Here is a 13229-nt window from a genome sequence, read left to right as displayed (position 1 = left end):
CTTTGTGCTCAGTGTGATGGTGTTGGAGATGCTGTTCCTAATCCGGACTGACTGAGGTCTCCCAGTGAGGAAATGCAGGATCCAGTTACAAAGATAAGTACAGTATTTCCGCACAGCAGACTCAGCCTTCCAATCAGGTGCTGAGGAATGCTAGTGTTAAATGCAGAACTGAAGCAGGGTTTTAATATGCCTCATCACGAGCATCTTGAAACACTTCATGATGGGTGCTAGCGCAACGGGGGTGTAGTTGGTAAGACAGGACGCTGAAGACTTCCTCAGCATGGGGACGATGATAACGGCCTTGAGGCACATTGGAACTATGATGCAGCTCAGGCGACTGAATTTGACATTAGCCTCAGTAGGAAGCAGGTATACTCTATACAGCTCCTGAGATTCATTCCTAAAATTCTAGCAGCTGGCATAGATGGCTGGCTTCAGCTGAGATTGGTCCTTAGGTCGGCTTCTGCTGAGTGTTGTGGCCCGGGATTCCCGCAGCCCAATGTGGATAGCCTACTTCAGCGATTTCCGGCAGCCCGCTGTGGTAGTCTTCACTGGCTTTCTTCAGCAGTACTGTCTTCCTGAACCAGGAGCCATGAACTTAACTCAGATAGGCTTTGTCTTAGTTTTTAAAAATTCTCTTATCTATGCCTTCTGTTCTTAATATAGGTGCTGTGGTATGGTGACTTAAACACTTTTCACTGTTTCTTTTTTTAAAAAAACACAAGTGACAATGATTTACTATTCTCTCCTATTTAAAACTTTGGCCATTGTAATGCCCTGCGGTTGCAAAGAAGGTTTCCACATCCTCCTTCAAATTGTGCACAAATTGGGAATATTTTAGGAAAACAAAATGTGTTTGCTGCCTAAGTGTGTTGGAATTATTATTAGGTTCTAGCTGCTGCAATCTGACTCAATTCCCTGTCTTTCTGTAGTTGTAACTCTTACTCAAACTTTAAATGTTTCCTTCCTGAATCACTTGAAATCCACTTTATTTTCTCATCTCTGGGCTTCTCTTTCTGTTCTTCTTAGTCTTATCCTTTTTCTTTTGCTTGAAGTTGTAATTCTAGCCTTCAATCTTCCAAGCAAGTTTAAGGTAACTTTGTTTGTTTCAAATTCTGTGACTTCTACTTGCCCTGAATCAAGAACGAAGTCCAACTGCTCAATCAGTATCTTTACTACCTTTGTTGTACATGCTTTAAGGTATATGTTAAAGTCTACCTGCTTAACTGTGGTTTATAACTGCCCTATGTTTAGTGATACTAATTTTTGCTAAGTTGAATCCACTTGCAGAAATGCTTTCAAGTCAAAAGTAGCCATCTTGTATTGCTAGTAATCCCAAAGCTTATTGCTGTAATTCCCTGCTTTGTTTTAACAATTTTGTCTTTTTCTCATTTCCGTCCTTCCTTCTTTTGAGTTCAGATTTTGATATTTGTGACTGATCTGGTTTGGCTAGTAGCCATTTGTCACAGACAGGAACTTGTATGCTTTCTTATTTTCCACGATCAAAGTATTTTTGTTCTGTGAGGTAAATGTATTTTCTTGCCTACGGAGTGGTTTGTCTCAACTTAAATAATTTTTTAGCATCAAACTTTTGAGTTTAAAACTAGACAGATAGTTTATTACCCCATATTTGTCTCAGAAGTTTAGCACAACTTCTCATCTATCATATACACAAAGATTTATCTGCAGATGAAGAGGATAAAGAGTTTTTTTTTTAATTAGTCTCTTTCCTAGCAGGCATGTTTCTTAATTGAATTGATGTTCCAAATGGAATGGAAGCCTCTTATAGCAGGTAATGCATGATAAGCTTCAGGGTTTTTTGTAGCTGAATTGCCACGGTGTCAGGAGAGCCTGAGGTGGAACAGATTGGGGGGAGTTTTTCTCCTACTTAAGTTATTGTCACCTTGGCTACATTTTTGGCTTGCAGCTTGTTCAATAGCTTTTTGTAATGTTTCAGATGTTATCTCTGATCATGTTTCTGAATAGAGCAGCTTCTGCTGTAACTTTTGACAGAACAGGTAACAAACATGATGTCTTACTCATAGCCCGTTTCAAGTTCTGTTATCTTTTACCAAAATAGCGTTGAGCTGGTATACTTCCTGAATTGTGGCTATGCATACCAAGTGTTTGAGACAGCTAAGTCTTGGAATTTGAGATGAGAAGTCATTACAAGACGGTGAAAGTTTGATAGGATTCATTTTTGTTTGCTGAGCACCCATTGAGTTTCAACATCTCTGTTATCCACAGCGAAGCTGGAAGATTGAGCAGTTGGTACATTGTCTTGTTTGGTCCCTTCTTTAAAAAGGGACGTGTGAATTTCACACGTGGCTGTGTTTGTATATAATTAAATATTGTTTTTGATATTTGCTGTATTAAAAGGCATAAACGAAAGTGAGTACTGGATATCAGAGGCAAGATTAGAGTGGTGCTGGAAAAGCACAGCAGGTCAAGCTCCGAGGAGCAGAAGAATCACCGGTTCGGCCATTCCTGATGAAGGGCTTTCGCCCAAAACATCAATTTTCCTGCTCCTCGGATGTTGCTTGACCTGTTGTGCTTTTCCAGCATCACTGTGTTAAAAGGCATGTTCATTTTAAAAATACAGTTTTAAAGTCTTCATGCTGTACTGGACATGACAACATCATTCTTCAATCCGAAAAACAACTCTTCATTATTATTCAATGCTCCTTATCACTCAACTACAGGTTGTTCTGCTATAACATGTGCTTTGTCAACACAAATTCGCTGTAACGCATTGACAAATTGGGAACACAGCTTCTAAAGCACAAACTTTTAAAACATGTGTTGACTGTAATGCAATTACATCACCAACACTTAAAGCACTGTTTCTAAAGCACGATTTTTCTATAACATGGCATTGCACAAAAACTCAACCATCGTGTTATAGAAGAACTGACTGTAACTGTATTCATACTCCCATAACACAATTTTTAATTGAGGCGTTTTGCCAGCAAGTTTATTATGTCTCTTAATTAAATACCTTTGTGAAGTCTATAAATAACACAAACCTCTGTCAACTAAAACTTCAAATCAAGTTCATTAAACACAATTTATCTCGACGAAATTCATGCTAGTTTTCTTTAATACACAACTGTCTGAAAATTGATGAAATATGTTATTCACTATAAATTGTTACCAGGCAGGAAGAAACTGATAACTGATTTAATTTGTTGAGGAAATCTGTGCAATATAATCATCCTAAAATGGGTTATCAATTTAATTTTGCTCCTAATTGTTAGTTGGGGATCATTTAAGATTTTGGTACAAACTGGATTTGGTAAATGGGGTGAACAAAATTCACCAAGGCTCTTCAGAGAGTGTCTTCCAAAACCACGCCCACTGCTATCTAGAAGGGCAAGGATAGCTGCAAGGGAACAGCACCTCCCAGAAGTTCCCCACTGAGCCACTTGCTATCATGATTTGGAATTAAATGACCAAGCCTTCAGTGTTGCTGTGTCAAAAACCTGGAACTCTCTCCCAAAAAGCATTGTGTCTACCATAGCAAGTAGACTGCAATAGTTCAAGAATACACCTGACCATCGCTTTCTCAAGGACAACCAGGGATGAACAGTAAATGCTGGCCCGACCAATCATGTCGAAATTCCAATTTATTTTTTTCAAAATGACTCTAAATAAAAAGTAAATCTGAGTTGGTGTCAACTAAATGAAGGGAGAAATTATGCTACGTGGTCACAGTAGTGTCTAAAATAAATTTATTAAAAATGTTTAACATGCAAAAGGAAAGTTGCAGTTCCAGTTGCTTGCATTCAGGGCACTGGGAATAAAGACAGCAAATGTGAAAATCACTACTGCCCTTTAGGATTGTTAGGGATAGTCCATTTCATTTGTCGGTATAAGGAGCTAAAATTAAGAAGTGGAAAATTATGTCTGGTCTCAAGATAAATATTTAAATTGAATGTATATTTTGTTCCAGAAGGCTGTATGTAAATTGTCTGTTCAGATTTCAAATTTTGACTTTTCCATAATAACTCAAATGCTATAAATGCCTATTTTGTTTCAGTATTTATTTTTCCTCTTCACTTTACAGCTTGTTGAACAAAAATTGGCAAAAAAGAGGCTTCGTTTCACTGCTGCTGTTTATCACCACCTTTGTGCTTTTAAGATTCAAAGAATGTACAAAAGATACAAGGCTCTTAAAAGTGCACAAGAAGCAATTAATTCTGTCATCTTTATCCAGGTAAAAAAAAATGAAAAGGGTGAAGTTCAATCCAGGTGATCATTTTAAGACAGGGATTCTTAAAAAGCTGGAAGTTTACCACTTGTCGACAATGAAGAACTGGTCTACTTCATATGTCAAATATCTTTTACAGTGTCTATATTTTACCAAAAGAGATTAATCCCATTATTTTATGATGACTTGAGCCTTTACAAGTCTTTTAACTTTTTCTAATTTTTTACCATTATTTGAGAATACCTAATCTTCTGAAGAAATGGTTTTCATTAACATCAGATGAGATGACAGCACAGAAAGAGGACCTTTGACTCACTTTGCGTATGCTGACCAATAGGTACTAATCCCACTTACCTGCACTTGGTCCATTACAGCTCTGCCCTGGCATTTTAAGTGCTTGTCCAGAGGCTGCTTAAATGTCGCTCCTCTGTTCATTCTGCCAAAGAACAGGTGGGAAGTCAAGTGATGAGGATACAGTCACTGTAGTAATGGCCGTCTATACTTAAAGTTCCAAAATAGAAAATGAATGAGTTGTGTTTGAGCATGGATTGTTGACCAGGATGTTGACTGGTTTGTATTATTTGAATAGCCATCTGGAAGCTTTGCTTTAACCTCTCACTTGAAGATCACACTTCCAATAATGCAGCATTCTAAAATGTCAACGTTGATTTTTGAATTTGGAACATCAATTGAGACTTGATCTGTGCACATTGTGTCATATAATCTCACGCATGCTAGTACTGCTCAATTGAGTTACTGCTGCCAAAATTACTTCATTACCTTGTTTTTAAATTACCTTATAACCACTTGTTCACTCAGTCTGCTTGGACTATTTAATCCATAATGTATTTTGACACTTCTCTAGCTTTTCCCAAATCCATTTCTGGTTGAGTGGATGCTGAAGGTCCCCTTGATGTTTTTGCTACGTTGAAATGGTTATTTGTTAATGTACAGTATTACACGTATATTTCATTATAGAGATTGTTCAGAACTTGTCTTCAACGCAGAAGATATCTTGATGATTATCATAAGATTATTGTAGTTCAACGGACAGTGAAGGTCTGGCTCATGCGTCGTCACAAGGCTGCTGTTGTAATTCAGAAAGTTGCAAGACATTTCCTTTATAAAACTCGGAAACAAAGATTTCATAGTGGAGTAATCAAAATACAGGTACTAAATCTTTGATTGTAGTTAGTTTCAGTTAACGTAATTGCTTTATTAATTAACAAGAAAGAAAAAAGTACATTTTGTATAATTTAGATTACTGGTTATTTTGGAAGTTACAAAATATCATATACTTTTAAAAACTTTAAATTGTCTTATTATGATTGAAAATCAATTGCCTAGTGATGAGAGTGCTGTTTCACAGTGATATACATACTTTTATAAACACTTTTATTTCAGTTTGATCTTATGGACTTTAAGTTTATTAGAATAATGCAGTTATTTGTCAAAGAAAATATCAAAATAATTTTCTAATTTTGTAGGCTTTGTGGAGAGGATATTGCTTGCGCAAGAAAACCAATAATCTTCAAATAGATACTATCAGACGCCACATTGAACAGGCTAATCAGAACAGCACTGAGGAGCAGAAATTGTGCAACAGGACAGCTGTAGCACTAGATTACATTCTTAAATACAAACATTTCTCTCACATTCTTGCAGCTTTGAAGCATTTAGGTTTGTATATTTCTGTTTTTTAATTGTGCAATACAATAAGATTAGATGAGAAATTATTAGATTTAGTCTTTCTGATGAATCATGTTATGTGAAGTCATCCTGCACTGACTGTAAATATTTTGATGTTGCTGAGGCAGGTATCCCCTGTATAATCCCAATTCCAAGTGCAACTTCCAGTTTGATCTTTATGCTTTTTGTGTCACTTAAGCAGAAGATGGTGTGGGATAACCCACTTGAACACTCAGAGAACCCTTCTATAAAACTGAATAATAGAGAAGTTTCTGAAATCTAGCACTTGTTTCGGGTGAGGGTTAAGGACATACAGGCAGTGTTTTATGAGCAAATTTGAAGGAGAGTGTTTTTTTCATGTATTCGCTGAAGAGCTGAGGGTTTTTCATGTTTAAAACTTGGCTTGAAGTGGGCATTGACCATACCGACCAATTTCATGAAGTATCTGCTAATCTCCATTACAGAGGTTGTTATAATTTTAATATTAACCATTTATTTATTTTCAGAGGCTGCAACCAGACTATCTTCCATTTGCTGTGAAAATCTCGCTCGAAGTGGAGCAACTCCTATTATTTTAATTTTGATCAGGAGTTGTAACCGCAGTGTGCCTTCTATGGAAGTGATTAAGTATGCAGTACAGGTTCTCCTCAATCTTTCAAAGGTACTATCCATATTAAATGACATTAGCCTGTTAAAAATAAATTCTATTCTTTAAAAGGGCTTTTTAAAGATACATTACGGTAGTTGTTATAAGAAAGTCTTCCTATTTTGAGGCAGGTATTAAGTATGTTGAATTTAAATTAGTTGTCAGGATGTGGCTGTATTGTTGACTTGCTAAAAGTCATGATTGTTAAATTTTTCCATCCAAATATGTTTTGACTACCCTATGTACTTGGATGTTGGTTAACTGGAGCTGACCTGATTGCAACAGTTGAGGGAAGGTGAAGGTCTAGTGGTATTATCGTTAGACTATTAATCTAGAGACCCGGTAATGTTTGGGTTCTAGATTGGAATCCTGCCAAGGCATATAGTGGAATCTGAATTCAATAAAAATTTCATATTAACAGTCTGGTGATGACCATGAAGCCATTCTTAATTGTCAGGGAGAACTCATGAGGTTCATTAATTTTGTTTTAGGGGAGGGCACTGTGTCCTTAACTGGTCTTGCCTAAACTAGAACAGCAACAATGTGGTTGTCTTAACAGTCCTCTGGGCAACTAGCCAGCAATGCCCATAATCCTCCACACAGACAGTTACCTTTTAAACAATCAAACATATTTTCAGTAGGCACCATGGTTTTCTTAAAAGGTTAATTAATTTAAAATAAGATTTGCAAAATGGAAGAAGACTGTTATTTAGTGGAAGTGGTCTCCCATTTGGTAGTTGCATGATATAGTAACGCTGTTGTTGATTTAGCATAGCTATATATCTGTCCCTTCAGGCAAGCTTTGGGAAGCCTTTGGGAAAATTAGTCAGACTTTGTCTTCGTTACATTGGACCAATCTATGCTAGGTGACCAAGAGTGAAGGTTGGGGCATTACAAATTTAAATTCCCCAACAGCATCATACCAACTGTCATTTTGAGTGGTGCAGGGAATGACCAAAGCTGATTATGCTTTGTCTTTTAAATGCCTATCTCAATTTAAAATGTCCCATAGTTTAATATCTTTAGCTAGGTGGATTAGTTCCTCACGCATGTGTGAAATATGTCAGATTGTCCATCAAGAACCTTGAAGGAAGGGTTATTTATGAATTGGGAACCTATTGATGTACAAGTTTAAAAAGGTGTTGCCAATTTGATGTGTCATAATTGTGTTGTATGATTTAAGCATATTTTTAATGCAGTGATTTATGGGGTTTGTTCTCTAAATCAAATGAACATAAAATTGACCAGCATTGCAAAGGTGCCCAGATACATTAAAGACCATTATCCAGTAGATAAAACACTTTTTTCTTCCTTCAATAGTACAGAGATGTCATTTGGACATTGTACTTGAGTCATTGTGCTGATTCAAAGTCAGCAATTTGCATTGCTGTTCGAAACAGTGGGGCATTAGACCATCTGTTCTTCTAGTTCAAAAGACTTATAGTGGTTCAACTTTAGAGGCTTTCCTGGCAAAGCCGTGTTTTGCATTCTCGTGAGCATTTGGCCAAGATCCAAATCCAATCGTATTTAGTTCAGCAGCTGATGCTGACAAAGGCAGAAGTGGATTGAGAGCTTGGTTTTGGTAGTTTTGTGCTCAGAATTAATTTTTTTTGGAGAGGTTTTAGAATGGCTATTCGTTTATATTGATTACTTCATGACGATCTCAAGAACTTCCCAAAATTATAGCAGGGTTCATGACTTGCGTCCATAATGGACATTGGGCCAGAGGCAGTTAGAGTAAGGAGGAAGCATTTGGGGTCAGGTCTAGAGTGCATAATATTTATGTTCAGAATTGAGCTGAAGTACTCATCTCCTAAATTGCCCAAATTAGAATTCTCTTCTCACCCTGGGCACGTTTCCTGAGGTGGCTGCTGTAATGCTGCAGATTGAAAATACGATGATCGTGCATTAGAAGTACATTAGAGGGTGAATTAGAATGTGAAAATGTAATGTCGAGAAGTAATCTGACCCATAATTTGGATGTTAATCTGAAAATCAGATCAGTATTTTAAGTCACCTGCTGCTCCAGGCTTGCCATGGTTATCATGTCTCGTTACTCATAATGTAAGCCAAAGTATTGCTTGAAAGAAATCCATCTTTGTATTTAATAGGGTTTATGAAGGTACAACTCTCAAAACTCATACTTACGAATGTGATCTCACACAGGGTGTAATTTTAAAGATCCAAAATATACAAGCATTTCCTGCACTTAGGAACAACTCCTTTATTATTGTCCTGCATTGTTCCAACTGTCATTCAAATTGACTTTAAAAACTCCAGAATGGAATCTGTTCTCAACCCAAGGACCGCCTATGTATCAACTAATACTAATTGTTTCCATCTTTGGGGCGGCACAGTGGCTCAGTGGTTAGCACTGCTGCCGCACAGCACTAACGTTTCAGGTTTGTTTCCAGTTTAGGGTGACTGTGTGGAGTTTGCACATTCTCCCCGTGTCTGCATGGGTTTCCTTCAGGTGCTCCACTTTCCTCCCACAATCCAAAGATGTGCAGGTCAGGTGAATTGACCATGCTGAATTGCCCATAGTGTTAAGTGCATTAGTCTGAGGGAAATGGATCTGGGTGGTTGCGGTTCGGAGGGTCGGTGTGGACTGGTTGGGCCAAAAGGCCTGTTTCCACACAGGTAATCTAATCTAATCTTCCCTGAGGAACTCGAACCACAAAATGTTCACTTGCTCGCTAATAATATTTTCTTACATTATTTTTGAATTCATCGACTTTTCATGCAGTTTATGCCCTCTTATACCTGAAACAAGGGAAAGCAGCTTCCCAAGATAGTAACTGATTTAATCTGCTTTACTTTTCATAGGATCCCTGTTGTATGGTACTTCTAACATCTCTGATTTCTGATCTTGACAGCTCATTTTGAATTATCATCATTTTTCCTTTAAGGGGTTAACCTGCAATGTTTCACACATGGGCTCTTTCTAGGAGACCATTTCTTTTCAGTCTCATCTTTGCAGGAAGGTCCAATTACAGAGATTCATACAGCTTGGCAACAGACCCTTCTGTCCAATCAGTCCATGCCAAGCATACTCTCAAACTAAACCAGTCCACTATCGCTTGCTCCTGGTCCATATTCTTCCAAACATTTGCTATTCATGCACTTATCCAAATGTCTTTTAAATGTTGTAATTTTACCCATATCCACCACTTCCTCGGGGAGTTCATTCCACATGCGAGCCACCCTCTGTTTAAAAAACAGATTACCTCTCATATCTTGTTTAAATCTATCTCCTCTCACCTTAAGATTGTGTCCCCAATCTTGAGTTCTAGGGAAAAGAGAACTACCATTAACTCTATCGACTATATTATGTCTTAAAAACAATTGCATTGGAAATGCTAGGGTAATTCTAGACGTTTTTAGGTTGTTCAGTTGACACCCATAAAGGCTAATTGTGCACTCCTTCCATGGGACTGATGCAGGATTCTACTGAGCTGTATGGTTTTAATGTGGTCGTGATGGTGAAGAGATAATAGTCACTGCATGAGCAAAATCTCTTTTTATTCACCCCCAGCCTTTCACAAAGTGGCACGATTCTCTTTCTGTTTTTTTGTTGTTCAATGGTGACAAAAACATGTAGAATATTTATGATTGGAAATTTGCTTACCTTATTGTAGTAGCTGTTCCTTTTTAGATTTTCCTTCCTATCAGCATAAAGGTATAGCTTAGTTTTCACTATGGATGAATAAAATTGCATTTTTATTTTCATGACTTCCAGTACCACAGAACATCTACGGTGGTGTATGAAGTGGACAATTCCATTAATACGTTACTCGACTTGTTGCAAATGTACAGAGGGAAAGCTGGTGACAAGACTTCAGACAAGTGTAGCAGCATTTTTACAAAGGTTTGCTGTTTACTGGCACTCCTTTCAAAGGATTCAAAGAGGGCAATGGTGAGCAAATATATCTACAAGTGTATTTTCTAAACATTTTCGTTGTTATGGATAAAGTTTAATGCCAGTTTGAATAAAATGTGGCAATTGCAAATTCTGCTGCTTGATTTGTATTCAATAGACGAACATTTATTCTGAGGTTGTGCTTTATTTTGTCTAGATACAGTAACATTCAATTAGATAAATTCCATTTTGCTGAAATAAATTGCCTTTGCAGAAAATAAATAATTGAGTTATGGTTAATTTCTTATATAAACACAGAATGCTGGAGAAACTTAGAAGGTCTGGCAGCAACAGTGGAGAGAGAACAGTTAGCAGCCAATACAGTGTGACTCCTCTTCAGAGCTGTGTCAGATTTACAGCATCTATAGTATTTTGCAGTATTTGGTTCAATTCTTGTTGATTTCTCCTTTTCCCCACTTAAACAGAGAAGACAAAGGGCCCTTTGGTTGAAATCGATGCACTAACGGTAGTTTCTGTTTTCAGGAAATTCGAAACTTGCCCAGAGCAGTGGATCGTATCCTTAGCATTTATGAGCTCACTATGAGAAAACATAAGATGGATATAGACAGAATGACTGTTAAGCTGCGGATGTCTACTCCTTGCAATGGTGTTTCTTGTATTCCAGCTACTCCTATCCGAACAAGTTTAGTTTCTAAGTAAGAACCCATTTTCTTACTTTTTCATTATGTTGTCATTCTTTTTCACTCATCTGTTCCATTTATTCCTTGTCTTTTATTCCTTTTTTTTTTAAATTGCAGTTTTGCTGAACTTCTTTCTTTACTGTGTTGCAGACTAAAACCAGACTGGGTCTTGAGGAGAGACAATATGAAAGAAATTGTGGATCCTTTAAAAGCCATTCAATTGGTTGTTGATACCCTTGGAATTTCTGTTTTAAATGTCAATAATGGAAAATAGCTTAATTTTTCAACAAATGTTCGTGTTCATATTCATGTAAATGTGTATGCAGAAACAACATCTTAAAACGTATCCGGATTGTAACCCTTGTATATTGTTTTGTCAATGTTGACTAAGTTTGGTTTAGTTTCACATGCATCTCTCCTATGTGTGTCATATCATGGTGAAAGATGATCTATTATTTCTAATCTGAAAATAAATGTCAGGAAGCTCGGTTTTTTACATTTAAGAAGAAGCAATAAATTTTTATGTAATGAGTAACAAATATTTTGTTGAATCATTTTTTTTCTGGCTACCATTGATAAATGGTATTAGCATTTTGTGGAAGGGAGTATAGATGCCCATTAAATTCAAATTAACTAGACACTAGACAAATATATAGAAGGATTTTTGGTGTATAGCAGGCTACAGTGTTAGGTTGCCAACTAGCTGCAGTTTGTTGAAATGAAGCATAGAATGTAAGCTTAATTTGGGACATTACAGATCCAAGAGGACATGTGAGCATGATTATGTATGTAAATTATAAATTCATTGATGAGATTGAGTGATAATAGCTCTAAATGGGAACCTGTTCACATTTTCAAGGAACATGTTCACTGGAGACTGCAAGAGCTTGATTGATTGATTGGCCTTGCAATGGAAAGTGTTTATCCCACCATGAACCAATCCAACCTTTTAATGAGACATCAATACTGTGACTACCTTATTTGTGGTCTCGTCACAAATTCTATGCCAGAGTAACAACCATAACTAATGTGTGCAAGAACTGAACATTTTTAACTGCATCCTCATATGCACATTGGTAGAATAAAGCCTTTTCCTTGTATGACTTCCAACTGTCTGTCGAGTATTGCTCAAGACACAATAACAAGGAGTAAACATCATAAGCAGTAATCCTATTCATTTATTATTCCATCTTCATTCCATTGTGGTTGATAGACAAAAGTAAAATTTGCCAAGGACCATATAATGATAAATTGAGTGCCACTTGATTACATTGTCACACTCTGCATTACAATAAAAGCAGAAAGTCCATCTGCAAGATACAGTGCAGAAATTCATCAAGGATTCTTTAAGGCTGAGAGAAGATTATTTGAGGTATGTAAAATGCTAAAGACAGTTGACAAAATTAATAATCTGTGGATATTTCACTTTGTGGGGCAACTTAGAATGTGAGTCATAGTTTAGGCTGCGGGACTGTAATTTTAAAACAGGAAGAATTATTTCAAAAAGTTGTGAATCTAGAGTGTAGTGGATATCAGGGACACTGAATAAATTTAAGAGATATATATAATCAGTAGCAGGTTAAAGGGTTACGAGGAGAAGGCAAGAAAGTGGAGTCAAGCCTGATTTGAGGTCAACCATGATTTCATCAAATGGCTGAGCAGACTTGAGGTGCCAAATTGCTTAACTCCTGGTTTATGTTTTTATGTTCCTTGCATGGAACGTTTCAAAACCATGAGTACTACCATAAAGAAGAAATATATGGGAACACCACCACCTGTAAGTTTCCTTCTAAAGTACTCACCAACCTGACCCTTCAATATATTGGTGTTCTTTCAGTGTGATTGAGTTAAATGCCTGCAACTTTGTCTTGAACAGCACTGTGGATATACTTATACAAAATTGACTGTAGCGAGTTGAAGATGCGTTCAACTCGTGTTCTTATGGACAACTAACTATGTGCAATAAATCTGGTGATGCCCACAGCCTATGAATGAATTTTAAGCTCAACAAGATGAATAATCAACTCTTAAGCAATCCACTGTTGGAGTAGGATATAGTTATCTCTGCTTGTCTTCTGTGCCTCCTGGAATATTATCAATAAAATTCATTTATCAGTAATGTCT

At 36.9% G+C, this 13229-nt stretch overlaps 1 protein-coding gene across 2 annotated transcripts in view; it reads left to right on the top strand.

The window, feature by feature from the left end:
- The window catches only part of aspm (assembly factor for spindle microtubules), a 57472-nt gene extending 45861 nt beyond the window's left edge, over nt 1-11611 (top strand). For both annotated transcript variants that reach the window (XM_060830179.1, XM_060830178.1), the window contains exons 23-29: nt 4067-4216; nt 5189-5380; nt 5698-5890; nt 6406-6560; nt 10285-10461; nt 10948-11120; nt 11256-11611. In XM_060830179.1, the coding sequence (XP_060686162.1) occupies nt 4067-4216; nt 5189-5380; nt 5698-5890; nt 6406-6560; nt 10285-10461; nt 10948-11120; nt 11256-11379 (1164 nt within the window). In that variant the 3' untranslated portion in view covers nt 11380-11611. The remainder of the gene's footprint in view (nt 1-4066; nt 4217-5188; nt 5381-5697; nt 5891-6405; nt 6561-10284; nt 10462-10947; nt 11121-11255) is intronic.
- The last annotated feature ends 1618 nt before the right edge of the window (nt 11612-13229 follow it).

The sequence above is a fragment of the Hemiscyllium ocellatum genome, chromosome 9, assembly GCF_020745735.1.
Source record: "Hemiscyllium ocellatum isolate sHemOce1 chromosome 9, sHemOce1.pat.X.cur, whole genome shotgun sequence".
NCBI lineage: Eukaryota > Metazoa > Chordata > Chondrichthyes > Orectolobiformes > Hemiscylliidae > Hemiscyllium > Hemiscyllium ocellatum.
The sequence above is the reverse complement of the archived record's forward strand: the minus strand, read 5'-3'. Positions and strand labels throughout refer to the sequence as shown.